Source organism: Bubalus bubalis, chromosome 1 (genome assembly GCF_019923935.1).
Source record: "Bubalus bubalis isolate 160015118507 breed Murrah chromosome 1, NDDB_SH_1, whole genome shotgun sequence".
Lineage (NCBI taxonomy): Eukaryota > Metazoa > Chordata > Mammalia > Artiodactyla > Bovidae > Bubalus > Bubalus bubalis.
In genome coordinates, this window is record NC_059157.1 from 191152200 (window position 1) to 191179532 (window position 27333).

The following is a 27333-nucleotide window of genomic DNA, read 5'->3' on the forward strand; positions in this document are numbered from 1 at the left end:
GTGTTTTCATTCCAATCCCAAAGTCTACAGTCAGTGGTATTAAATAGTTTACATTTCTGTGCAACGATCACCAGCATATACGCGCCGAAACGTCATCCTGTGCATCTGACACCTACACCCACCCGTCTACTCGACCGCGACCCCCGACGCCCTACTTTCTCTAGGATTTTGACCACCTTCTTCTACTTTTCCAGCTCCAGCCACCCCCTGCCCTGGAAAGAATGACACAGGATTTACACTTCACAGTGTGGTTGCGAAGGTTACTCAAATTATTACAAGAAAAGCACAGGAAAGCTTTCCCGGTCCTGCTCCGGCGGAAACCAGCCATTTCTGTCACTCCCAGCCGGTTTCTGACCCCGGATCAGGACGTCGCCCACCCCCCGCCGTCTGACTCCCCGCCCCATGGGAGGCGAGCTCGAACACGAGCCGGCATCCGAGCGCAGAGCCCGAGCTCGCGCGACAACCGAAGGCGGGACCTCAAAACGAGTTTGCGCAGGGAGATCCACCTAGGACTGAGTCTTCTCCAGGATGCGCAGAAGCGCACGGCGCCTGCGCAGTTCAGGGCGTTGGCTCACTCTCCAGACAAGGGGGTGGGCGTGGACGGTGGCGCATGCTCGCGGAGCCGGTTCCAGGGCGGGGCCTTCCACGGCGGGGTTGAGGGGACAGGGCGTTTACAGAGCGCCTGCGCGGGCAGAGGGCGGTGGCTTGGGTTCTTGGTGGGTGCTGGCTTCCACTCCTTTCCGGAGGTGTGGACGCCGACCTCAGCGGAGAAACGCAACTGAGGTAGGTTTCCCGTGGGCAGCTCGGCGACTGGACCGCGCGTAAAGCTGGACATGCCAGGGGAGGGGGGAGTACTCTCCCGAGGTGTGCGTCAGCCGGCGCACCGAGGCCGCCGTTGCCTTCCCGGGATCCCCGCGCCTTCCTGCTTCTGCTAGCCTCTGACCACGGGCTCGGCGCCCCGCCCACAAGGCCACGCCCCCATTAGCGTCACGCCCACGACGCCGCACCCTTTACCTCACTGCCCCGCTGTCTTCCCAACCACGCCCACAGTGCCCGCCCCTCCCACAGCCACGCCCACTTTCCCGTCTGTCCTTGGCATCCGGGATCACCCTCTCGGAGAGCAGGTCCCATTCTCTTCCCCCACTACCCATTCCGCTCTTGCATCACGCCCCGCCCCTCCCTTCATCCTCCCTTCCCCTATTTCTCTCTCTAGCCCACGGGCCACCTGCCCTTCAGGGCCCTATCCCCCAACCGTGCCCCGCCCCTTAGCCGAGCACCGCCCTATTATTCCGCCCCGCCCACCCTGTCCCCATCCATCAATACGGCCACACCTCATCTTCCGGCCCCGCCCCATACTGGCCTCTGTGCAGTTTCCAGTGAAAATGCAATGTATGTGTATTAGTATTTGTAATTATAAACGTCACAAAAACAAGTACTAGGTATTGACTGATAATATGAAGCACTCATTTCAAACGAGGAATTGCTGCGTAATTGAAAAAACACACATCCATCGCAGAGCACGATGTTAGTTACAGTGTCACTGAAAGAATAAGATTGAAACTGAAAAGAAAAGTCTCTGGGAGGTGCAGACCTTGGTTCCTGTTAGTGGAAACATTTTAAAGCCCCAGATAGGAAATTTTAATTGGAGTCACAGTTGTCAGGGTTCCAAGTTAAGGGTTGACATCAATTTATTGTTTTAAATTTGCCCAGTGATCTAACGGAAAGTAACAGGCTTTGGCCAATAAACAGTTAACACTTTGAAGGCTAGTGATGCAAATATACACTGTTTGGAGTTCATAAATTTTAAATGTTTTCAGTTGATTTTGTAAGAATTGTGCTTATAAATTTCATTTCCGTTCATTTTTCACATTCTTTACATTTCCTTCCATTTGGTAGAAGACCTTTTTCATGGACCTTAAAAGATAAGTGAACATTATGATGCAACATAACAAGCATTTTCTTATTCTCTCTTTTTTTAAAAAATAGAAATGAAGGGAAAAATGAAACATTAAAGCAGCAGTTATGTACAGATCCCAAAGGAACCATGGCAACACCAGGTGACTGCCCCAGAAGTGAGTTGCAGGTAATTTTGGTTCTGCTATTCGAGAATTTGTATTTAAAAACTGGGACCATTACAGAGAGTGGAGCTCACTCAGTCACGAAGTGATGGTGATTTCCTTGGACCTTGGAAGGTGGCCAGTAACCAGAGGCTGCTTAAACAGAGGAAATGCGCTGTGAGGTCACACAGGACATTCTGAAATTGGGCGTTGTAAACACCTCCCAGGAATCTAGGGTTCCATTTTTGGCACCTGAGCTGGTGAAGCAAGCACAGGTTTTTTTTAGTTGTTAAAAACATCCCAGACAGAATATGTTAGACACAGGTTGGATATTAGAAAAGATTTATATATTTATGCTTCTTTTCTGCTTGTAACATGTATCATTCAAGTTAACAGTAAAAAAAAAGTCACCTTAAATTTCAAGGAATGTTGATTATGTAAAATTAAAAAAACAGAATACTCTAATAAATAATGTTTTTTAAAAAACATTTTCATGTCTGTGATATCAATTTTGACATTTCTTTTTTTCTCTTTTCATTCTAATTATTGTTCTAAATTCATGTGGTTTTTATATATAGAAATTTTATTTGTAGTTGGATCATTTCACTTATCTGTTTCTTAAAATTATCATAAAATGTTTTAATTTTGTGGCTGTCTTAATTTTCTTTTGAGAAATTAAAAAGTACTGGAACGTTTATAGAATCAGTTCAGTTCAGTTGCTCAGTTGTGTCCGACTCTTTGCGACCCTATGGACTGCAGCACACCAGGCCTCCCTGTCTATCACCAACTCCCAGAGTTTACTCAAACTCAAGTCCATTGACTTGGTGATGCCATCCAGCCATCTCATCCTCTGTCGTCCCTTCTCCTCCCGCCTTCAATTTTTCCCAGCATCAGGGTCTTTTCAAATGAGTCAGTTCTTCACATCAGGTGGCCAAAGTATTGGAGTTGCAGCTTCAACATCAGTCCTTCCAATGAATATTCAGGACTGATTTCCTTTAGGATGGACTGGTTGCATCTCCTTGCAGTCCAAGGGACTCTCAAGAGTCTTCTTCAGTACCACAGTTCAAAAGCATCAGTTCTTCTGTGCTCAGCTTTCTTTATAGTCCAACTCTCACATCCATACATGACTACTGGAAAAACCATAGCCTTGACTAGATGGACCTTTGTTGACAAAGTAATGTCTCTACTTATTAACATGCTGTCTAGGTTGGTCATGGCTTTTCTTCCAAGAAGTAAGCGTCTTTTTATTTCATGGCTGCAGTCACCATCTGCAGTGATTTTGGAGTCCCCCAAAATAAAGTCAGCCACTGTTTCCCCATCTATTTGCCATGAAGTGATGGGACCAGATGCCATAATCTTAGTTTTCTGAGTGTTGAGCTTTAAGCCAACTTTTTCACTCTCCTCTTTCACTTTCATCAAGAGGCTCTTTAGTTCTTCGCTTTCTGCCATAAGGGTTGGTATCATCTGCATATCTGAGGTTATTGATATTTCTCCTGGCAATCTTGATTCCAGCTTGTGCTTCATCTAGCGTTTCTCATGCTATACTCTGCATATAAGTTAAATAAGCAGGGTGACAGTATTTATAGAATAATACTGCAAAAAATTACATATTACAGAGAAATGGAAACTTGCTAACATTTTGTCATATGTACTTCAGAATATAAGTACGTGTGTGTGTGTATATATATATATATATATATGCATGAATGAAAAAACCATGAATAAAGTCTGTTCCCCAGTCCCATTCTTCTTCTTCTATCTCAAGGGCAAACACTGCTATGAATTATGAATTGATCTTTGTGTTTCTGGACCATTTTTTATACTTTTATACCTTATGCAGGTATCTTTGAGCAATATATGATATTGTTTGTGTGTGCTTCTTAGAATTTACCCAAGTGGAGGAAATTTGAAATTTTCTGGGCTATCCAGAGTATGTTGCTTAATTTCCAGACATTTGGGAAATTTTATATTTTTGTTATTTACTTTTGGTTTTACTTAATGTTTGGTCTGAAAATGCAACATTTCAGTCTTTGGAAATTTACTCATGCCTGCTTTATGGTCTCATTGTAAGGCCTATTTGGCCTTACATCGGTCTCATTGTAAGCTTTATGGTCTCATTGTAAGACCCTGTTTGGCCTTGGATGTTGCATGTACACTTTCAGAGACTAAGTTATTCTGCAGTTGTGGGGTGTAGTGTCCAGTGTTGTCACTGTCAGATCGGTCATTTTTTTTTCCCCCCAAGTTTCTCACTTGTGTCCAACTCTTTGCGACCCCATGGGCTATATAGTCCATGGAATTCTTCAGACCAGAACACTGGAGTGGGTAACCTTTCCCTTCTAGAGATCAAACCCAGGTCTCCCACATTGCAGGTGGATTCTTTACTAGCTGAGCCACAAGGGAAGCCCAAGAATACTGGAGTGGGTAGCCTGTCCCTTCTCCAGAGGATCTTCTCCACCCAGGAATCGAACAGGGGTCTCCTACATTGCAGGTGGATTCTTTACCAACTGAGCTATCAGGGTGTCATCACCGTCATATGGGTCATTCAGTTCAGTTCAGTTCAGTCGCTCAGTCGTGTCCGACTCTTTGCGACCCCATGAATTGCAGCACGCCAGACCTCCCTGTCCATCACCAACTCGCGGAGTTCACTGAGACTCAACGTCCATCAAGTCAGTGATGCCATCCAGCCATCTCATCCTCTGTCGTCCCCTTCTCCTCCTGTCCCCAATCCCTCCCAGCATCAGAGTCTTTTCCAATTAGTCAATTCTTCACATGAGGTGGCCAAAGTACTGGAGTTTCAGCTTCAGCATCATTCCCTCCGAAGAAATCCCAGGGCTGATCTCCTTTAGAATGGACTGGTTGGATCTCCTTGCAGTCCAAGGGACTCTCAGGAGTCTTCTCCAACACCACAGTTCAAAAGCATCAATTCTTCAGCGCTCAGTCTTCTTTACAGTCCAACTCTCACATCCATACATGACCACTGGAAAAACCATAGCCTTGACTGGACGGACCTTTGTTGGCAAAGTAATGTCTCTGCTTTTCAGTATGCTACCTAGGTTGGATATAACTTTCCTTCCAAGGAGTAAGCATCTTTTAATTTCATGGCTGCAGTCACCATCTGCAGTGATTTTGGAGCCCCAAAAAGTAAAGTCTGACACTGTTTCCAGTGTTTCCCCATCTATTTCCCATGAAGTGATGGGACCGGATGCCATGATCTTCGTTTTCTGAATATTGAGCTTTAAGCCAACTTTTTCACTCTCCACTTTCACTTTCATCAAGAGGCTTTTTAGTTCGTCTTCACTTTCTGCCATAAGGGTGGTGTCATCTGCATATCATTAGTATTGCTCAAATCTCTGGATTCTGACTGATGTTTTGTCCATTTGTTCTGTCAACTACTGAGAGAGATGAGTTTCAAAAATCTCTGCTGTGATTGTGGATTTGTCTTTTTTTTTGTCACTTCCATTTGGATCTGTCACTTTTTGCTTCATATATTTTGAATCTCTGTTACTTGGTACATATGTTTAGGTTAGTATTTGTTTACTAGATTAGTTGACCCTTTTATTTTTATGAAGTCTCTCTTTTTACCTATTAATACTTCTTGCCTAGCATCTTCTTTGTCTTATATTAATGTAGCTGTACCAGCTTTCTTAACGGTTAGTGTTTGGATGGCACACAGACACATATATATCTATATTTTCAACTAGTCTAACTCTATATATTTAAAGAATTCCTCTTGTAAAGAGCCTGTAGTTGTGTCTTTTATTTTCCTCTTAGGTAATTTTTGCCATTTAATTAGAGTGTTCAGTCCGTTAACATTTAACATAATGAGTCTAACATCTTGTTGTTTGTTTCCTTTTTGTCACAGTTCTTCCTTTTTACCTTTTTCCATTCTTGCCTTTAGATTAATAAAATATTTTCTATAATTCCATGTTATCTCCTCGATTAACTTTTTAGCAGTACCTTTTTATATCATTCTAGTGGTTATCCAAGAAATTATGTTGTGTATCCTTAACCTATCCCCATCTTTTTTTTTTTTGACCTCTTCACAACTAAGATCATGGCATCTGGTCCCATCACTTCATGGGAAATAGATGGGGAAACAGTGGAAACAGTGTCAGACTTTATTTTTCTGGGCTGCAAAATCACTGCAGATGGTGATTGCAGCCATGCAATTAAAAGATGCTTACTCCTTGGAAGGAAAGTTATGACCAACCTAGATAGCATATTAAAGAGCAGAGGTATTACTTTGCCAAAAAAGGTCCGTCTAGTCAAGGCTATGTTTTTCCCAGTGGTCATGTATGGATGTGAGAGTTGGACTATAAAGAAAGCTGAGCACCGAAGAATTGATGCTTTTGAACTGTGGTGTTGGAGAAGACTCTTGAGAGTCCCTTGGACTGCAAGGAGATCCAATCAATCCATCCTAAAGGAGACCAGTCCTGGGTGTTCATTGGAAGGACTGATGTTGAAACTTAAACTCCAATACTTCGGCTACCTTGTGAAGAGTTGACTCATTGGAAAAGACCCTGATGCTGGGAGGGATTGGGGGCAGGAGGAGAAGGGGACGACAGAGGATGAGATGGCTGGATGGCATCACCGACTCGATGGACGTGAGTTTGAGTGAACTCTGGGAGTTGGTGATGGACAGGGAGGCCTGGTGTGCTGTGATTCATGGGGTCGCAAAGCGTCAGACACGACTGAGCGACTGAACTGAACTGACAATGTAAGAATCCTCCAAATTAGTTCCATTTACCAGCCCCTATGTTTGTGCTGTGTTGTAACATATTTTGCTTCTATATATGTTATAAACCCCACAATAAATTATTACTGTGTCTCTGTACTATCAGAAGTCTTCTTTATAAAGTGTAAGTAATCGTGTTTCCCCACATATTTACCCTTTCTGGAGTCTTTACACATAGCACTCTGCAAAAGCTCAAGTCAGTCACCCCATGCGCTGCTGGTGAAGTACCTCACCCTTTATGGAAAGAACCTGACAAATGTTTGAATGAAAACTGTGCCTGTGTTTCAGGCATGTCAGTCTATCCCATAGAGATAAAATGTCATCGTGTCAGGATAAATGTGTGCAGATGTTTGTGGACATAGAGAAAGTCCATCAGTAAAGGATGACTGAAGACTCGGGCAGAATTCTGCTGTGTAATGTTAAGTAGCCACTGAACATTATAAGTTAGAGTTCTGCAGGTGGGGAGTTTTCTGCAAGGTATTATGTGAGTGAAAAAAGAAAAAAATTTTAAAAAGTGGCTGTGCAATCTTTGACAGAAAGCTATGTCAATAGAAAAAATAAACTGAGTGTGTATGTATGTACGTGTGCGGGCACAGGTGTGACATGAGCACGGAGAGGTGTGGGGACCTCCTGCTGCTCCATGCTCTACATGGACAATAGGCAGCTGAGGATAGGGGGTGGTGGGGAGCCAGTGGCAGCGAGAGTGGAGCTGAATGGGATGCGAGTGAGTGGAAAAGAATCGAGTAGAGAGATGAAGAGTGACAGAGACAGACAGAGATGGAGAGAGAGGCAGAGAGGAAGTGAGAGGAATGGCTGCCCCAATCACCTCCCTTTCTCCCTTGCTCTGATCAGGAGGAGGAGGACCCTACCACGCAGGCTGAGGAGGAGCACCTCCAGGGGGCTGTGCATCCGGAGGAGTTCGTGGCCATCGCAGACTATTCTGCCACCGACGAGACGCAGGTAGCCATGTGGGTTTATTCTTTGTGGGTTCAGCATGTTCAGTGGCAGGATTAGATGTCAAATTTGCAGAAGTCAGCAGATTGAAATAAAGAAGTATTCAGATACTTCACAGCAACAGAAGACCCACGAGTGACCCTTCCAGCCTAACAGATTCAGGTCCCAAGCCTGATGTGCAGGATCCTTGGGTGAGGAATGGGGTGGGGTAGGACGTACCTGCTTCACCTTCTGCTTTGAAACCCTTACTTGTAACCTATTTAGCTAAGGAAAATTGGGTGTAAAATAAAAACATCTATTTGAATGCAGCTTTCTTTACTTTGTAATAGTAATTTCTTAGCGTAAGCCTCCAGCAACTGAATCCGCTACCACCTAGCTGAGTTACAGTGAAGGGGCTGTTAGAAATTCTGTTCTAAGAAATTCAAGCTGTTCGAAAATGATTGATCTTTCTTGTTAAGGTCTGCTTTTGTTTCTTGTAGATTTCCACAGAAATCTCGAAATGCTAGTGTGATTTTCATGAAGTGTCAGTTGATGTCCTTCCCATTGACTCCTTACTGCAATTGCTGTGATTTGGGACCAGTGATGGAGGTTTATCACTGAGCCACAACTGAAATACAAACTGCAGGTTTTTCTTTAGTTTTCATTTCTATATATGTTTCTCTAGCTCAGCTTTTTGAGAGGAGAAAAGATCCTCATCCTGAGACAAACCACTGCGGACTGGTGGTGGGGCGAGCGTGCGGGCTGCTGTGGGTACATCCCAGCAAACCACCTGGGGAAGCAGCTGGAAGACTGGGACCCCGAGGATTCCTGGCAGGATGAGGAGTACTTCGGCAGCTATGGAACCCTGGTACGCCTCCTGCCCGCCCAGCCAGGCGCAGCTGCTTGCCACTCTCTGGTTTTAGGTTCTAACTTTAAAAATAATTTCCGGGCTTCAGCTCAACTGTTCAGAGTGGGGCCTGCAGATGTTTTCTTCAGCTCAGCTGCTCAGCTCTGCCATCCAAGTGCTGAAGCAGACTTAAAAATTTCAGTGAGCAGGTCTGCGTTCCAATAAAACATTATCTATAGACACTGAAATTTGCCTTCCATATGATTTCATGTGTCGTGTTTTTGGATTTTTAAAAACCATCTAAAAATGTAAAAGCCAATCCTGGCTTGCAGGCCATACAAAAGCAGGTGATGGACTGGATTGGCTGTAATGTACCAATTCCTGGTTTAGAGATACTGTCTCAGCAATGGAATTTTAAACTTTTCTCAGTGTTTAAAAAAAAGTAGTAAATTTTACTGTAAAAATAAAATGTAAAAGTTGTATAAATCAGTAGTTTTACCTATAAAGAACTAGCTTATTAGTTTGTTTTTTTCCAGTGTGAATAACGACCCAAAGTCCTATGGTCCAGACAACCCTGTTTATATTTTAGACTAAATAAAATAGATACTTGAATGCTGAACATTTCAAATACAGTAGATTCAGTCCTGTAAGGTTATAAGGCAACGTTAAAAGGTGTTGTTTGTGAATGTGTGTAGAAGTGGTGGGTCTGGAGATCAGGGACTGGATTCCCCTTAGAATTTGGATGATGATTACCGGTAAAGGGGGTCCGTGTTTGGTGAGGCCAGGTGGGAAGGCCTGGGGTGCTGGCAGGCTTCCGAATGGGTGTGGGTACAAGAGTGTTTGCACTGTTACTGTGTTGGGTGAAATCTACAGGTGCTTTTTAGTGTGCTTTTTTGTAGATGTGTATTCTGCATGTGTGTGTGCTCAGTGGTGTCCAACTCTCTGTGATCCCATGGGCTGTAGCCCATCAGGCTGCTTTGTCCATGGGATTTCACAGGCAAGAATACTGGAGTGGGTTGCCATTTCCCGCTCCAGGGGATCTTCATGACCCAGGGATCTTACCCTCATCTCTTGCGTCTCCTGCATTGGTAGACAGATTCTTTACCCCTGAGCCACCTGGGAAGCCCCCATCATATTGGAGCATTAAAAATGTTAAAGTAAATGAAAAACCACTGATGCATGTACATGCTTGTTGTTCAGTCTCAGTCACGTTCAACTCTTTGTGACCCCCATGGACTGCAGCATACCAGGCCTCCCTGTCCCTCACCAGCTACTGGAGTTTGCCCAAGTTCACGTCCTGTTGCTCAAATTCATGTCTAAATTCATACTATCCAACCATCTCATCCTCTGTCGTCTCCTTCTTCTGCCCACAGTCTTTCCCAGCATCAGGGTCTTTTCTAATGAGTCAGCTCTTTGCATCAGGTGGTCATAGTATGGGAGCTTCAGCATCAGTCCTTCCAATGAATATTCAGGATTGCTCTCCTTCAGGATTGACTGGTTTAATCTCCTTGCTATCCAAGGGACTCTTAGGCGTCTTCTCCAGCACCATAGTTCAATAGCATCAATTCTTTGGTGCTCAGCCTTTTTTATGGTCCAACTCTCACATCCATACATGACTATTTGGACCTTTGTTAGCAAAGTGATGTCTTTGCGTTTTAATATGCTGTTTAAGTTTGTCATTACTTTCCTTACAAGAAGGAAGCGTCTTCTCATTTCATGGTTGCTGTCACCATCCACACTGATTTTGGAGCCTAAGAAAAGAAAATCTGCCACTGTGTACATGCTTAGAGGTTTCCATCTAGTAAGAAAGAGTTAATGAGAAGATGAGGTCTGTCTCTTCTGTGAGATTTCTCCCAACAGCAGTGTAGATAGTCTAAGTCTAAGTCTAAGCTGCATCTGTTTTATTCTTTTAAATTTATGGAAAAGGAGTAGTCCCCATACACTGTTAGCACCTTTCTCACATAGCTGTGCTGCTTTGGAAGCCTGTTCTTTTCAGTAGCTCCAGTGTGTTGATTTTGAAAGGCTCATGTTTGCTTTTCATCATGCTAAGCGATGCTGTAGTGGATGTCCTCCTCCTTGAATCCTGCTCCTCTTTGCTAGATTCCCACTGGGTGGGTTTGAGGGGGATGTGTGTATGAGTTTTTCTGGGGTGGATCAAGCCAAGCCACCCGCCGGGAAGGTCGGCTGAGTGTACGCCTCCCAGCGGCGCAGAGGGTGCCTTTGCTGCAGGTCTTCACAGAAAAAGCTGCCAGCTGAAAAAAGATTTCCCATCTTAAAGGCAAAAAAACATGTATCTCAGTTTTGATTTGCCTTTTTAGCATGTTCATGGCCTGATGTGTTTATTTTTTGAAACTAATTTTATTACTGTTTTGTTGTGCTCCGCCTTTGCCCCTACCCCATTGGTTGGCATTTTAATGTGTTTTATGGAAAGTGTGTGTGAATTTAGGGAGGAGTGACATCTTTGTGGTGATACACCGACTCTCCTCATTTCTTAACCCTTGTGTTACGTCTCTTTAAGTTTTGAGGTTTTGATCATACTTGGTTGTGTACCTTTCTAGGTGAATCTGTAGATGTTTTTTGTGTATTATTGTAAATAGTCGGGAAAGTGTGCTGTTCAAATCTGTTGGATTAAGTTAGCTGATACTGTTGTTCACATCTGGGTCTCTTAAGATTTTCTACTTGTCAGTTACTGAGAGAAGGGTATGGAAATCTCTGACTGTAGCGGTGAATTTGTGTTTCTTGTTGCATTTCTCCTGGCTTTTGCTTTGTGCGTTTTGAAGCTCTGTTGTGGAGGCACAGGGGCCTTTAGCATTCTTATGTTCTCTGGCTGCAGTGGTTCTTGTGTTGACGTGGAGACTTCCCACCGCCCCCATCCTCAGTCGTCTGCTGTCCATGCCGTGACCTGATGCTGTTCGCTCTGAAGTGTATTGTATCTGAGGTGAATGCAACCACACCTCTTCCCTGGGTTCCATATCCTGGTTCTGACCTGCAGGCAGGACATCTGGGTCTCAACTTAGTTCACTTTGGTGGTCTCCCTCTGTCTGTCTGTCCCTGAGGAGCCATGGGCTTGCGAGGCCCACACAGGCTCCTGTTGGCGCTGACCTGGTCTGGGTTGCCAGGCCCCTGTCGCCACACCCCTACCTTCCAAGTGCTGCTCGGGCTGGGTCTTCTTGGGTGTGTGGGGACGGTGCTGGGGGTGCCCCCTCTATGGCTTCCTGAACTGTGTGGAGGAGCCCTGCTCTGCCTCCTTGGGGATGCATGCGATTCCCGTGGGGTGCCGTCACCTCCCGCAGCCTCTGCCGGTCTCGTCCATTCTCTCGTGGCAGATCTTGGCCATGTTGTGTCAGGTCAGGCATGTGGCCGCTTCTCCCATGTCCACCTCCGGGTCCACACCTGCTTCCTTGCTCACCTGACTCTTGGAGAGGTGCACCCCCCTGCATGGGAAGGGTTCCAGAAGCTTCTACCTCATTCCTTCACTGTCTACTCTTATTTGTGTCTGTTGGCATTTTTTTGGTCTTCTGATTTTTGCGTGTATTTTTAGGCATGGGGTGGTGTGGGGCTTTATGGGGGTCAGGTCAGGCTCTGATTGTCCAAAGTCAGAGCGTAGCATAGCACTAATGACAGGCAGTGATCCTTCCTTCACGTGTATTTCGTCTAGAAACTTCACTTGGAGATGTTGGCAGACCAGCCACGAACAACTAAGTACCACAGCGTTATCCTGCAGAATAAAGAATCCCTGAAAGACAAAGTGATTCTGGACGTCGGCTGTGGGACTGGGATCATCAGCCTCTTCTGTGCACACTATGCTCAGCCCAGAGCCGTGAGTAGGGAGCTTCTGAGCAGGGTCTTGGTGGCGCCTCCACTGCTTCGTGAAAAGGGCAGCGTGTTTCTGAAGGCTGAGCCTGCCAGAGGCCATACTGTGGGTCTGATGAGTCGCAAGCAGCACAGAGTGGAATAGGGCAGGGCAGTGAGGTGAAACCGGTGGGATGTTTTTGTGAAATGTCTGCTTCAGTTGCGTTAGAAACACGTGTATCCACGTGTCAGGGCTGGGCAGCTTGCGTAGACTGCTATCCTGGTGTCCCGGTGTCCTCCCGCCCCAAATGTGACCCTGCCAGGGTCAGGGTGGACCACTCTCTGGGACTCCTGCTGGGCTCTGGTCCTCTGCCATTTAAGGCCTGTCTGAGCTGAGCAGAGGTGCCCCTCTCAGTGGCCCCGAGGCAGGTGGATGAGGCTCACAAGTGGAGCCACAGCGCAGTGACTGCCCGAGTCCCGATCCTGCCAGAACCCAGACGTAGCATTCAGGACTTTTTAGAGCCTTGATTGGTAACTAGCTGCTGGTGGCCTCAAAGTCTGACTGTTGTCATTTGAGGGCCAGGAGTCTCCTATGTCGGTTACGGATTGTTGCTGTGTATATGGGAGCTAGGCCACTGGGCCTGACCCGGGACCCCTGGGGTGGGCAGCCCCTGTGGGTGCAGAGGCTCTGTCCACCTGCACGCAGCCCTGTGGCTGCCTTTTGGCAGAAGGTGGAGTCAGGGAGAGAGGCAGGCCCTCCCGGGGCTCCATCAGGGGGACGGGGTGGCCATCCACACTGGCCGCCGTCCAGCACGCTGCCTTCCCTTCTCTGATGCTGGTCCTGACTCTGCTGGTGACTTGGGCTCGGGGAGAGTGGCCAGCTGGCCGTGGTGTGGGGCTGAGGCACACATGGATGGTGTTTCTGTCATGTAGGTGTTTGCGGTGGAGGCCAGTGAGATGGCCCAGCACACAGGGCAGCTGGTCGTGCAGAATGGCTTTGCTGATATCATCACCGTGTTTCAGCAGAAGGTGGAAGACGTGGTGCTGCCGGAGAAGGTGGACGTGCTGGTGTCTGAGTGGATGGGCACCTGCCTGCTGGTAAGGGGCCGTGGGGACGGCTGGGGTGGCTGCCCTGGGCTCTGGAATATTTGTGCATTATGATTAATTTTGACTTTTTCCTAAGGTGACATGTCAGTGATTTCTTGTGTGAACATTGGCTTGAATTTTTAACGGATTAAAAAAAAATGCCTTTATGGGAAATCTAAGAGTGAATGTATCTTTCTGGTGAGTGATTTACATAAATTTCTGTTCTCTTCGAGAACCGCGAATATCCAGTGCGTGATGTTAGGCTGTGTTTTCCGTGCTAGCAGAGCCTGTCTCCCCGCAGCTGGTCTGCCCCCTCTCTGTAGCCCCCCTGGTCTGCACTGGTGGCCAGCCTGAAGCCCAGGCTCTCCCAGGTTCCCTCCCCAGTCTCGCCTGGGTTGGGGTGAGAGGTTGCTGGTTTGCCCACCCAGCCCGCGCAGTGGTTTCTGAGCTCCCTAGCTCTCTGTGCTCCAAGGGCAGGTGAGAGGTGAGTGGGAGCCGGGCCTGCAGGTCTGTCTCCTTGGACCCTTGGCCCACCCCCTTTCTGGGACCTAAGATGTTACAGTGAAATGTGGTCTGAAGTTTAGTCTCTGTAAAAACCCAGAGAAGTGACGTATGGATGAAGGGGAGGGGGACACCACCGGAGTTTCCAGCAAGAAGTTTGTTTTAAATAGTAAGGAACTAACTAATATGAACAATAAGAATGTTGGTCCTCGCTTCTTACAGATTGCAGAGATTTGGGAAAGTGACAGCAAATGACACTGAGCCTTAAGATTTCTGTCTGGATGATTTATCTATTGTTGAAAATGAGGTATTGGAGTCCCGTACAATTATTGTATTGTGCCTATTTCTCTTTTCAGATCTCTTAATATTTTCCATATGTATTTAGGTATTCTGCCTTTTGATGTTTTAATTGAGCATTTTATATGACTCCGTTTTCTCTCCTTTCTTAGCGTATCAGTTATACTTCTGTTTTCCTTTTTTTAATTGGTTGCCCTACAGTTTCCAAGGGCTTCCCTGGTGGCTCAGTGATAAAGAATCCACCTGCTGTGCAGGAGATCCAGGTTCAGTCCCTGGGGTGGGAAGATCCCCTGGAGAAGGAAATGGCAACCCACTCCAGTCTTGTGGCCTGGGAAATCCTACAGTCCATGGTGGGTTGCAGAGTCGGTCATGACTGGGCACAGAGAACAACAGTTTCCAATATATACTTACAGCGGATTCACGTCTGTTTTCATCTAACACTGTGAAGATTCATGGGTAGTGTGAGTTCTTTATGAAAACAAAATAATTCAGTCCCTTGTATGAGCATTTTTATTCATTTTGTTACACGTAAGCATAAATACACATACATGGTCAGGTACTGTGTTGCTGTTATTTTGGACACATTGTTAGATTTGTTAGATTAAATTGTTAGATTAATTAAGAATGGGAAAAACAAAAGTTCTAGTTTTATCTTTACTTATTTCTCTTTTAGTGCTTTCCTTTCTTTATGTAGATCTGCGTTTGATCTACAGGCAGACCTCAGAGAGAGTGCAGGTTCGTATCCAGACCACCATGATAAAGCACGTATTGCAGTAAAGCAAGTCACACAAATACTTTGGTTTCCCAGTGCATAGAAAGTTATGTTTACCCTATACTGTAGGGTGTGCAATAAGGGTTATATCTAAAATAACAATGTACATATATTAATTAAAATACACATTATTGCCTAAAAATGCTAACTATCATCTGAGCCTTCAGTGAGGTCTATCCTTTTGCAGTAGTAACATCAAAGATCCTTAATCACAAGGACTTCCCTGACAGTCCAATGGTTAAGGAACTGTGCTCCCCACGCAGGGGCCCAGGTTCAATCCCTGGTCAGGGAACTAAGATCCTACATGCAGCACAGGGTGGCTTAAAAAAACACACACACAACAGAAAACCAAGAAATACGTTAAATATTTCACTCCACTCTCTTCTTGCTTTCAGGGTTTCTGAGAATTCAGGTGAAACTTTATCTTTGTTCCTCAGTAGGTAGGTGTTTTTCCCCCAGCCTCTCTCAGGACTTTATCTTCTGAGTCTCTATAGTTGGAAGATGACATGCCTCTTCATACTCCCCCCCCCTCCCTCCACCCCCCAACCACACACTTATCCTGCTTGGTGTGCTCTTCACGCCTGGATCTGTGGGCTTGTGTTTGACATTGTTGTTTACTTGCTCAGTCGTGTCCAACTCTTTGTGACCCTGTGGACTGCAGCACGCCAGGCTTCCCATCACCATCTCCCGGAGCTTGCTCAAACTCATGTCCATCGAGTCAGTGATGCCATCCAACCATCTCATCCTCTGTCATCCCCTTCTCCTCCTGCCTTCAATCTTTCCCAGCATCAGGGTCTTTTCCAGTGAGTTGGCTCTTCACATCAGGTGGTCAGCATATTGGAGCTTCAGCTTCAGCAACAATCCTTCCAAAGAATATTCAGGTTTGATTTCCTTGCTGTCCAAGGGACTCTCAAGAGTCTTCTCCAACACCACAGTTCAAAAGCATAAATTCTTTGGCACTCTGCCTTCTTTATAGTCCAACTCTCACATTCATACATGACTACTGGAAAAACAATAGCTTTGACTGTTCGGATGTTTGTTGGCGAAGTAATGTCTCTGCTTTTTAATATGCTGTCTAGGTTGGTCATGGCTTATCTTCCAAGGAGCAAGCATCTTTTCATTTCATGACTGCACTCACTGTCCACAGTGATTTTGCAACCCAAGAAAATAAAGTCTGTTACTGTTTCCACTTTTTCCTCTTCTATTTGCCATGAAGTGATCAGACCGGATGCCATGATCTTAGTTTTTTGAATGTTGAGTTTTAAGCCAGGTTTTTCACTCTCCTCTTTTACCCACATCAAGAGACTCTTTAGTTCTTCTTCGCTTTCTACTGTTAGAGTGGTATCATCTGCATCTCTGAGGTTGTTGATATTTCTCCCAACAATCTTGATTCCAGCTTGTGCTTCATCCAGCCCAGCAATTTGCATGATGTACTCTGCATAGAAGTTAAATAAACAGGGTGACAATATACAGCCTTGTCGTACTCCTTTCCCAATTTTGAACCAGTCAGTTGTCCTACATAAGGTTCTAACCACGTGTAGGGAAAGAGCAAATTAGCCAAGATGGCGTGGTCAGGGTCTTGCGTCCCACGTTTTGTAAATACATGGTTTTGTAACAGTGGAGATCACTCACGGCACTGTGCGTGCACATGATGTTGTACTGCTTGGTCATGGACCACTTTTGTTCTGGAAACATATATAAGCCCCACCTGAGAAATCCCCCTTTGCCACTGCACCCACCATCAGAGAATAAACACACGTCTGCAGTCCCTATGGCGCCTCGAGTTTTCTTCCAACCTCCCTGCTCGTGCCTTACCTACCCTGGGTTCAGCAAACAGTGTGAACCATGTAAGACACCACGTAAGGTTCTAATACCGCAGTGGTTTTCTGTACCCTCCTTCGGTGGACCACGTTTTGTCAGAACTTTCCACTATGACCCATCCATCTTGGGTGGCCCTGCATGGCATAGCTCATAGCTTCATTGAGTTACCCAAGCCCCTTCACCATGACAAGGCTGTGATCTGTGAACGGAGTTGACATGAATTTGGGGAAATTCTCAGTCATTTTTTTCAACTATTTCTTCTCTTCCCACCTCTCATTCTTCTCTTGATATTTTTGTTCTGTGTCTGTTACACCTTTTGTGTTCTGTAGCCCTTCAATGTGTTCCCTTTTTCAGCCTGTTTTATTTTGCTTTTCAGCTTTGGCAGTTTCTGTTTTCATTTCCTCAAGCTCAGGCTTGTTGCTCAGCTGAGAGTCCTTACTAACAAGCCCATCAAAGGCATCCTCCACTTCTGTTACATTGTTTTGCTCTTGAGCATTTATTTTTGGTTCTTTCTAAGAATTTCCATTTCTCTGTTTACATTGCCCATCTGTTTTGCATGCTGTCTGCTTTGTCCATTGGAGCCCTTAGCATATTAATCATAGTTGTTAAGTTGATAATTACAGTTGCCTACTGTGTCTTCCTTTGTGGCTCAGTGGTAAAGAATCTGCTTGCAATGCAGGAGACCTGGGTTGGTAAGATCCCCTGGAGAAGGGAATGACAACCCACTCCAGTATTCTTGCCTGAAGAATTCCATGGACAGAGGAGCCTAGGGGGCTGCAGTCCATGGGGTCACAAGTAGTCTAACACAACTGAGTGACTAACACTTTCACTGTGTCTGAATCTGGTTCTAAGGTTTGCTGTGGCTCTTGTAACTGTTCATATATCTTTTTTTCCTGATAGCCAGGTGTGATGACTGGATAAAGGGTCTGTGTAAACAGGCCTGTAGAGATTTGATGGTGAGATATGGAGGGGGTTGCTTTGGGGTCTCAGTGTTGAGTGATCCTGGGCCTCTGGACTGTGAACCCCACAGGTGCTTCTCAAGTTTTCTCCCCTTTTAGGTGGGACAGGATCGCCGGAGGGTGCTCGAGTTGGATAGTATTCTTTCCCCAGCTGGTTAGGCTCTTAAGTAGTCTCTCCTGAGGGCAGACCCTGTTAAGAAAAACAGAATACTCTGGTGTATTTCCAGTGGTTTCTTTTGAGCTTGTGAGAAGCACTGGGACTTTTCTCTGGTATTTACTGTGGGGACCCCGTGATGGGGCCTGCCTGGAGTCTTGGCCTCACTTGTCCACATTGAGCCCCAGCAGCCTGTCAGCCTCGGTTCAGCTTCCTCCCTGGCCCTGGTTCCAGGGATGTTTCTGCTCTGGTGAGTTGCGATTCCCTGTGCAACTGTTCCTTGACTTACAGTGAGGCTGCATCCTGACAAACCCGTCCTAAGTTGAAAATACCAAAATCCAAAACGCATGTAACACAGCTCAGCTCTCGAACATCACAGCTGAGCCTCATTGTCTTAGATGTGCTCAGAGCACTCCCACTTGCCTACAGCTGGGCAAAATCATAACCAAAGCCTGTTGAAAACGAGTGTTGAATGTCTCATGTAGTCGACTGAATACTGTCCTGAAAGGGAGAGGCTGTCAGTGTGTGGACCGTTCATGCTCATGATCGCATGGCTGATGGGCGCTTGGCCTGTGTGGCACATGGGTGTTGCACTGTGTATCACTAGCTGGGAAAAGATCAAAATTCAAAGCATAGTTTTTACTGAATACCTATTGCCCTGTCATGAAGCTGAACCATCGTAAGTCATGGACTGTCTTACGGGCCTCTCAGTTTTTCCAATTTGAGGGTGGCCATTTACTCTGTGACCTAGTTTCTCTTAATGGACTTTAGAAGAGTTGTTGACTTTTCAGTTCAGCTTTTTACTTGTTAGGACAGAATGGCCACTTCCCCCAGGGCAGGAATGAAGCAGGAAGGGGTGCTCCCCTGTTCCTACTTAACATTGTCCTGGGAAATCTAACCATTGCAAGAGAGAAGGAAGAAATGGGAGCTAAACAGAATGAAGGCACAGGAATAAACCCTGTTCTCAGACAATGTGATTGTTTTTGTAGAAAATGCCAAGGAATCTCCAAAAACTTTCCTAGACTAGTGAGCAAGTTTAAGACGATCATGGAGCACAGAGTCAGCATACAAAAGGCAGTCACATTTTTATACACTAGCACCGTTCATGACTAGTTACAGTGACTCCAGAATGATGACACTTGGGAAAACATGTGCAAGTTCCGGATGCTGACTCCACGTAATGCTGACCCACACGCATCGTTCATGAGCTGGAGACGGCCTTGTAAAGATGCCCCTTCTCTCCAGGTTCATCTGTAGATTTAATACAATTCCAATAAAAATTCAAGCAGGATTTTTTTTGTAGATACAGATAAGTTTATTGTAAAATTTATGTGCAGTGTAAATAAACTAGCCCTGGAGAAGAAAATGGCAATCTACTCCAGTATTATTGCCTGGAAAATCTCATGGACAGATGAGCCTGGCAGGCTGTAGTCCATGGGAGCACAAAGAGTCAGACATGACTGAGCACAGGCAGGCTAGAATAGCTGATACAGTTTAAAAAAGATATTTATTTGGCTGTGTCAGATCTTAGTTGGGGATCTTTGTCATGGCATGTAGGATTTTATTTCCCTGACCAGGGATGGAACCTGGGCCCCCTGCATTAGGAACGCAGAGTCTTAGCCACATAACCACCAGGAAAATGCCACACTTTTTAAAAGAAGAACGAAATTGGAAGAACTATACTACCTGACTTTAGTATAAAGCTGTGGTGGTCAAGACTGTGAACCTGGTGAAGTGACAGATATGTAAGCCAGTGGAACAGAATGGATAGTAGATTCCTACAAATGTGGTCAACTGATTCTTAACAGAGGAACAGAGTTAATTTAATGAAGAAAAGATAGTCTTTTCAACAAATTATATTGGAAGAGTTGGCCATCCATAAACCAAAAAAAGCTTCAACTTTAAGCCTCATACCTCATCTTGAACAATGAACTTAAAATTGATTATATCTAGTTGCTTAAATATAAAACTGTAAAACTTTTGGAAGAAAGTTTTAGAAAATGTTCATGATTAGTCAAAGGGTTTTTTGACTCCAAAAGCATACTCTATTAAAAGAAAAGATAAATTGGACTTCATCAAAATTTAAAAGTCTGCTCTGTAAAAGACAATGTTAAGAAAATGAAAAAAGGCCAACTAGGAGAAAATATTTGCAACTCACATGTGCACCCTGAGCATGTGAAGAATCCTCAGAATTCAACACCCCCGAGGGGCTCCTGGGGCTCTTGCTGCTTTTGACATGAGGGTCACGTGACCTCTGTGGCACTCCTGCTTTGCTGTTCCACATTTTTGAGAAGTGACTTCAGTCAACCTAAAGGGTGGTGAAAGTTCTGAGAATACCTCAGACCAGAGTGATACTGTTTGAGAGTTAAGACCCCAAAACACTTACGGTGACAGCTGTCTCCTGGGTGGGCAGGGTGGGCGAGAGGGCAAGTTCCCTGACCGTTGGCTGTGCCCAGTTCTGAGGAGCAGTGTGGGCCAGTGGGCTTAAACCCAGGCTGTGACTGAACTCGGTGACCACTGTGGTGACGGTGGAAGAGAAGCCCTCTGGTGAGCTGGCAGCTCGTCCTGTCTGTGACAGTCCCCGGGATATGAGTGCCATGGCGGGGGCAGGGGGGTGGGAGCAGACATCATCTCAGTCACTGTGTCTCCTGTGTGCCTCCCTCCACGCAGTTTGAGTTCATGATCGAGTCCATCCTGTATGCCCGGGACGCCTGGCTGAAGGAGGACGGGGTCATCTGGCCGACCACAGCCGCCCTGCACCTGGTGCCCTGCAGCGCCGACAAGGACTACCGGAGCAAGGTGCTCTTCTGGGACAATGCCTATGAGTTCGACCTCAGCCCTCTCAAGTGAGTGTGGGGCTCCTGGCCTCCAGGGCACAAACCCTAAGCCAGACCTTAACCCCAGTGAGTGCCCTCAGGCGAGCGTGGGGTTCCCGGCCTGTGGGACCGAACCCCAGGCCAGACCCGAACCTCAGTGAGTGCCCTCAGGCGAGCGTGGGGCTCCCGGCCTGTGGGACCGAACCCCATGCCAGACCCGAACCTCAGTGAGTGCCTTCAGGCGAGCATGGGGCTCCCGGCCTGTGGGACTGAACCCCATGCCAGACCCTAACCTGAATGAGTGCCCTCAGGCAAGCGTCAGGCTCCCGTGCCTGCAGGGGCACAGGCCGCAGGGCTAGAAAACCTCACCGCTGGGAGTCCAGTTTGTTCACATGATTGAGAAGTCTGCCTATTGCCTTACCGGCCTTTAAGCTGATAACAGAATTGAAATGGCCTGTTTATAAGGCCCCAAACATGATAGGAAACATAAGGTAATGTGGGCCATTAAAACAGATGATCCCATTAAGAGCCAAGAGTGTTTAATAAGGGTCGGAAAATGTGTTAGTGGAGTCCCTGCTGGCCTTTGTCACAGAAAGCAGTGCCCCAGAGTCTGTGGTGGCTCTCCTGGTTCCTGACTTATGGTCATGCCTGTGGCAGAGCTTCAGGTTTTGACACAAAAGGTCTCCTCACAAGGGCCTCCCGTTTCTCACATTTCCTCCTAGAGAAGGATGATGTGTATATATGGCTGCCTCCCCTCCTAGGGTGCCAGGAGGCAGGCAGGGGAGGCCTCGCAGTTGTCCTGGGGCCAGGGAAGGGCCCCTCATCAGAGATGGCTGCTCACCTACCAGATGACCAGGTAGGGCTTGGCAGTAAGATGGGGGCCTCTGGGCCTTTCTGTTTTTTATTAAAAACTCAAAAAAAAAAAAAAAAAAAGGCGGAGAAGGCAATGGCACCTCACTCCAGTACTTTTGCTTGGAAAATCCCATGGACGGAGAAGCCTGGTGGGCGGCAGTCCATGGGGTTGCTAGAGTCGGACACGACCGAGCAACTTCACTTTCACTTTTCACTTTCATGCATTGGAGAAGGAAATGGCAGCCCACTCCAGTGTTCTTGCCTGGAGAATCCCAGGGACGGGGGAGCCTGGTGGGCTGCCATCTCTGGGGTCGCACAGAGTCGGACACGACTGAAGCGACTTAGCAGCAGCAGCAGCAGCAAAAAAAAAGAAAAAAATATCAGTGTAGAGGTATGGAATCTTCCCTCATGTGTTGAATCGTCGTATTCTCAACCCAAATCCGAAAGTGAGTGGAGAGGGGAGTCCCCGACAGCGGCTTTGTGGTTCGTGCAGGACTGATGTGGCGGGAGCGAGGGAAGGTCTGGAAAGGGCAGGGGGCTTCTTGTGTTGCCTGGTGTTAATGTCTGGTAAAGTGACCAGGGAGGGCAGAGGAAGCTCTGAGCAGGGCCTGCAGTGTCTGGAACAGGGCGCTGTGAACTGGGCGTGGGAGGACTGTGGCCGTGCATTTCCCAGGGACGTTGGTTGGCTCCTTGGAGGAGACGTGTTCTCTCGCACCATTCACTGAAATTTAATTTCCTGTGGCTTCCGTGTCCTCTGGGTGTGTCAGTGGGACACAGAAGGATGTGCCTGTGGCTCCCATTCTCGGCCACTGCCCACCAGAGCCGGCCTCCTCGGCCCTGCCTTTTGCTCTCGGGGGTGCAGACAGTGAGTTAGGATTCCTGCTAACAGAGGAGGGAGCGAGACAGCCTGAGATGGGGGCTACGTCATCTCAGGTGCTGAGCACTTACTTTATCCCCCCAGATCTTTAGCAATTAAGGAGTTTTTTTCGAAGCCCAAGTATAACCACATTTTGAAACCGGACGACTGTCTCTCTGAGCCATGCACCATATTACATTTGGACATGAGAACCGTGCAGGTCGCCGACCTCGAGGTGAGGAGACATGACCCTTCCTTCCTTCCCCACGTAATCATTCAAGTAAATGAGTTAGATGTGTTGCTCTTGATTTTCCCACATTCTTTTTAATCTATTCTGATTTTGTTTTTAGTATTTTTAGGTTATTTTCTTTATAGCTAACCTCTTTAACATCTTCAGTTATTTTTAGATTTATGTTTCATATTCTCAGCTTGTTCAAATACAGATAAATTACGTGTCATGATAGGATTTGGATTAAAATTTTTTCCTAAGTTTTTTTATCTCCCACCGATGACAAAATTCTTAATTCTCTTACTTACCATTTGTGGCCATGAGGCGGCATGTGTGGATTCTGGACAACCCCGTTTTAAGGGGTCCCTCCAAAGCAGACGGACCCTCTTATGGAGCTTACAATACAAAACCATGTGCAGACTAAACCTGAGGCTGCAATTCATTTGGGGATCATAGAGACTCAATCTGGAATTTCCTGTTTATACAGAGAATTGAGGAAATGTCCTGCTTGGATATGGGGACAGAAAATCAGGACAATGAGACCTAGATTGCTCCAGACCTTTCTGATTGTCTGCAGCGTTTAAGTTGCAAGTTGTAACGTTTCCTTTCTCTGGGTTTTTGACATGTTTGGCTAAATTAGCAAGTTACAGATTTGTGCCGTAGCTACTGAAGTAGGCAGTGTGGCTGCCCGGGGTGGTGGTGTGGGTCTTGGATGGCCATGTGGAGGTGGCCGCAGCCCATGGGTCCCGTGCGCCCAGGGCCTGCACCCACTTCTCACCTGTTGCCTTGAACACAGATGATGAAAGGGGAGCTGCACTTTGACATACAGAAGGCAGGCATGCTGCATGGATTCACAGCCTGGTTCAGCGTCCAGTTTCAGAACCTGGAGGAGGACGAGCCACAGCTGGTGCTGAGCACTGGCCCGCTGCACCCGTGAGTGTGCCACCCCACCCCCACCGTGGGTCACAGAGGAGGCCTGACGGAGTCACGAATGTAAAGAGCTAGACATGTCACAAGTGGACCCAAATCTCTCCAGACCTGGCCGAGTGCGAGGCCAGGCATGTGAGTGGTGCATGGGTGCTGGGCAGGGCTGTGTGTGGAGGTGAGTCCGGGTCGCCTTGGCCCCTGCACAGGTAGGGGAGCCCCTGATGCCCTGGATGGTCAGCCTCCACCTTTTCTCCGTGGCCCCACTGCTGCTGCAGCTGAGTTCCAGGGGCTTTTCCTCTGACTCTTGGAGAAGGCGGATGTTTCCTGAGATACGATTTTCATGTAGTAACATTTCAGAGCTGCACGCCTGCCCCTGCGTGTGGGGATGCAAGCTTGTGTTGTCTGTCTGTGGGGCTGGACGCAGCAGGCCCTGGAGCACTGCCTTCACGTGGGGACTCCACTTCCTTCCACATGACCCTGCTACTCGCCTGCACCTTGTGGTTGGCAGAAGTGAGCACGGCCTCAGGGAGGGTGGCGGCCACCTGGGTCAGACCCCACTGTGGCCTTTGGGCCGGGGAGGACCTGGGCATCCTTTGTGAACGTTGAGCAGGAGGAGGAGCTGAATGGCCAGAGTGGACACCAGCTGGGCCTCCTCCCAGACCCGTGAACCGGGTATGCCTGACGTTTCCCACTCGAGCGTTGGGTGGGGATCATCCACACTCAGGTGGTATGGGGGTGGGGATGAGGGGACATGTGGGCTGCGGAAGGGAGACCACCACTGTGGCTGAGATGGGGTGCCTGTGCATCAGAGAGAATGTGACAGAAGAGCAAGAGGCCACAGAGAACCTTAGTGCTGGGTGTGACTGGGCGCACACCAGGCACTCGTGTGTCCGAGCCATAGAACTTGCAGAGTTTGGGGTGTCCCTGCTTGCCCAATGCTGCACTTGTCTTGCTCACACTCAGCCAAATTCAGAGAAGTGATGACTTCTTTTGGGCATGATTTCATGAGTGTGAATCTCTCTCTAACTGCACGAACTAGGACTGTGGGAGTCACAGTTCAGGGTCGGTGGCTTTGGGTAGGCACCGCTGTGCCAGCTCATGGAGGCTGGGTTGACCCAGAGAGGGGCCAGGACCTGTGTCTGGCCACATGCACTCGTGGCCTCTCTACCTCAGGTACCAGGGAATCTGAGCAGCATCCAACAGCTGCATCCACCCACCTCCCCGCCCAGGTCGTGACCCCACCTGGGTCCTGTGCAGCCGTCTGATCCCGGGGCGGAGGTGTGGGGGGTCCCATGGCCTCCCCAGAGGGGGCAGGCTTAGATGGCCCCACACCCTGTCTTGCAGCACCACCCACTGGAAGCAGGTGCTGTTCATGATGGATGAGCCCGTCCCCGTCCTCGTGGGAGACATGGTCACGGGCGCAGTGGTGTTGCAGAGGAACCCTGTGTGGAGGCGACACATGTCTGTCACCCTGAGCTGGTCCATCACTTCTGCACAAGACCCTACGTTGCAGAAAGTAAGATATGTAGCTCTAGAGTCTTGTGCTCTGATGCTGTCTCAAAGGTGGCGGGTCTGTGGTGGTCACAGTGGTGGGTGCCTGTTCCCACCCCAGCAGACTCTGTGCCGGAGCTGGTCTGGGTTGTTTCTCTAATCCTCATGGCAGGAGGTGGACCCTCCTGTTCACAGGAAGCAGAGGTGCAGGAAGCTAAGATCTCCCTGTGAGACTCGGCTGGTCAGTGAGAACAGAGACCAGGAGACTCCGGGTGCAGAGGGAGCCGAGGGCTGGGCCAAGTGCGGCCTTGCTCACAGCGTGTGCCTTGCCATGGCCGCCGTGGATGTGTGGTGGAGCCGTGTCCTGGCTGAGGCTGCAGTTTGAGGCTGCAGTGAGCATGGCTGGCGGGGCCTTGTGGCTCGTGGCTCACAGAGGCCACTGAGACTCCTCTTCCTCACTCAGGTTCACGCAGGAGAGAGAATAATCAAGCAGACCATTTTGTGCTTGGCTTTATGCTGAAAGTTGAAATGCTTGTCATTAAAAGAAAAGCCTTCACCTGAATGCCAGCCTCTTGTCCAATACTAAATTATTATTAGGAAATACTGCATGTTAATGAAACTGATGTGATTTGCTGTCTGATTGGTTTGTTTTCATTTCCTCTGTCTTTCTCAGGTTGGGGAGAAAGTCTTTCCCATCTGGAGATGACAGAGCAGCTCTGTGGGGGATGTCCACTGCATCTTGGGGGACATACGTGACTCTGAGGAGTCACTCCTGGACGGATGCGTGTCCTGAGAAAGCCATGGACTTACTCCAGGATGGGGTGGTGACTCCCTCACCCACGGGCTCGGGGCTTCAGGGTCCTCCCCATATGCCCGGCGCCACGGGGCCCACCCTCACCATTGTCACTGCCCTGCCTGTCCTGAAACCTGGGCTGTGTTTCCAGTGTCCACTGTGGTTAGTTGGTGGCCCACTCCCTCAGCCAGGCCAGTCCTGAGCTCACAGGATATGCGTGTCCACCCTGTGCTCTGAAGGTGGCTGTCATGCATCGTGTGTGCGTGTGTCCTTCCCGCCCTTGGCTCATCGCTCAGCTCACGGACGTGGGGTCCCAGATCGTCGCAAGAGCTGGAGGTGCAATGCATGTGGTGGGGCCCTGCATGGGGTAGTCCACTTGTAGAGACGTCTTCCAGATAAGTTATGGGTCAGCACATAGGACATGCTCAATAAATATTTTTTAATAAATGAATGTCGGTGTATATCCTGTTTCTATGCACATAACGTTATTTTTTCAGAAGCATGGATCACATTATGTGCATTGCTTTATAACCTTTTTTGGTGTGTGTGATTTTGATTTTTAGTTAACTTTTTATTGAAATATAAATTATATACCCCAAATTGCACAAGTCATGAGTATACAGATGGATGAAGTTTCACAAAGTAGGCACATGTGTAACCAGCCCTCAGGCCAAGACCCTTCAGCACGCTGGCGGCCCCCAGTGCGCCTCCCACCCCCAACCACCGCTAAGGGTGGTGCCGGCTTCTGTGACCAGAGACTTTAGCCTGGCTTCCAACATTGTGTGAATGGGATTGTACATTGTGAACTTGCTGTAGGCTGAATGTTTTATGTCCTCCCGAAGCTCCTGTGTTGAAAACGAATCCCCAATAAGGTGTTGTTAGGATGATTCCATCATGAGGATGGAGCCCCACGAATGTATTTCATGCCCAGAGGTCCAGAGGCAAAAGGCCTATTTTGCTGTGACCCATGGAATCACACAAGTCTGTCCTTCTTAAACTCAGTGATAGGATGGGGGCAAGACAGACACTGCTGTTCTGATGGGAGGTTGGAAGCAGTCAGACAGTGAGGGGTCCCAGGCACGTCCAGACACAGCAGAGTGAGTTCCATCAGCTCGTAAGGCTGGACAGGAATCCTCTGGTTTGATGCTCTGCCTTCCAGGCCCACTGGGTGGCACTAACCCTTCTGCTCCAGCCACCCAGTCAACTCGCTTTGACAGTGCCACCCCCGAGACCTTGGGCTGCGTCATTCCAATGAAACCAGAGAGATACCCCTCCTTCCCGCCCTGTGAAGGGGAAGCAGCCTTACCTCACCTGAGCAGGGGGTTGGGGCGCGGGGATTGGGGGCGGTGGGTGGTAGCAGTGGCAGCCCTGGTGACCCTGAGTCGCCGCTGGGGGTCACTCTTCCCTTTCTTTGA

General features: G+C 47.7%; 1 protein-coding gene across 4 annotated transcripts; it reads left to right on the forward strand.

Moving 5' to 3' along the window:
• Positions 1–389: 389 nt before the first annotated feature.
• Positions 390–26369, forward strand: PRMT2 (protein arginine methyltransferase 2). Of its 4 annotated transcripts, XM_006047032.3 has the most exons (11): positions 406–783; positions 1987–2083; positions 7645–7752; positions 8411–8593; positions 12231–12392; positions 13298–13462; positions 20625–20800; positions 22584–22713; positions 23504–23640; positions 24979–25150; positions 25799–26369. In XM_006047032.3, the coding sequence occupies exons 2-11, from the start codon at positions 2045–2047 to the stop codon at positions 25829–25831; spliced, it is 1305 nt and encodes a 434-aa protein (XP_006047094.1). In that variant the 5' UTR covers positions 406–783; positions 1987–2044; the 3' UTR covers positions 25832–26369. The 4 variants fall into 4 exon arrangements, 2 of the variants coding, with proteins under 2 accessions (XP_044803963.1, XP_006047094.1); XM_044948028.1 differs by lacking the exons at positions 23504–23640; positions 24979–25150; positions 25799–26369 and adding an exon at positions 21532–21626 and having other exon boundaries at positions 390–783; positions 22584–22716; XR_006553506.1 differs by lacking the exons at positions 22584–22713; positions 23504–23640; positions 24979–25150; positions 25799–26369 and adding an exon at positions 13548–13648 and having other exon boundaries at positions 393–783; positions 20625–20764.
• The last annotated feature ends 964 nt before the right edge of the window (positions 26370–27333 follow it).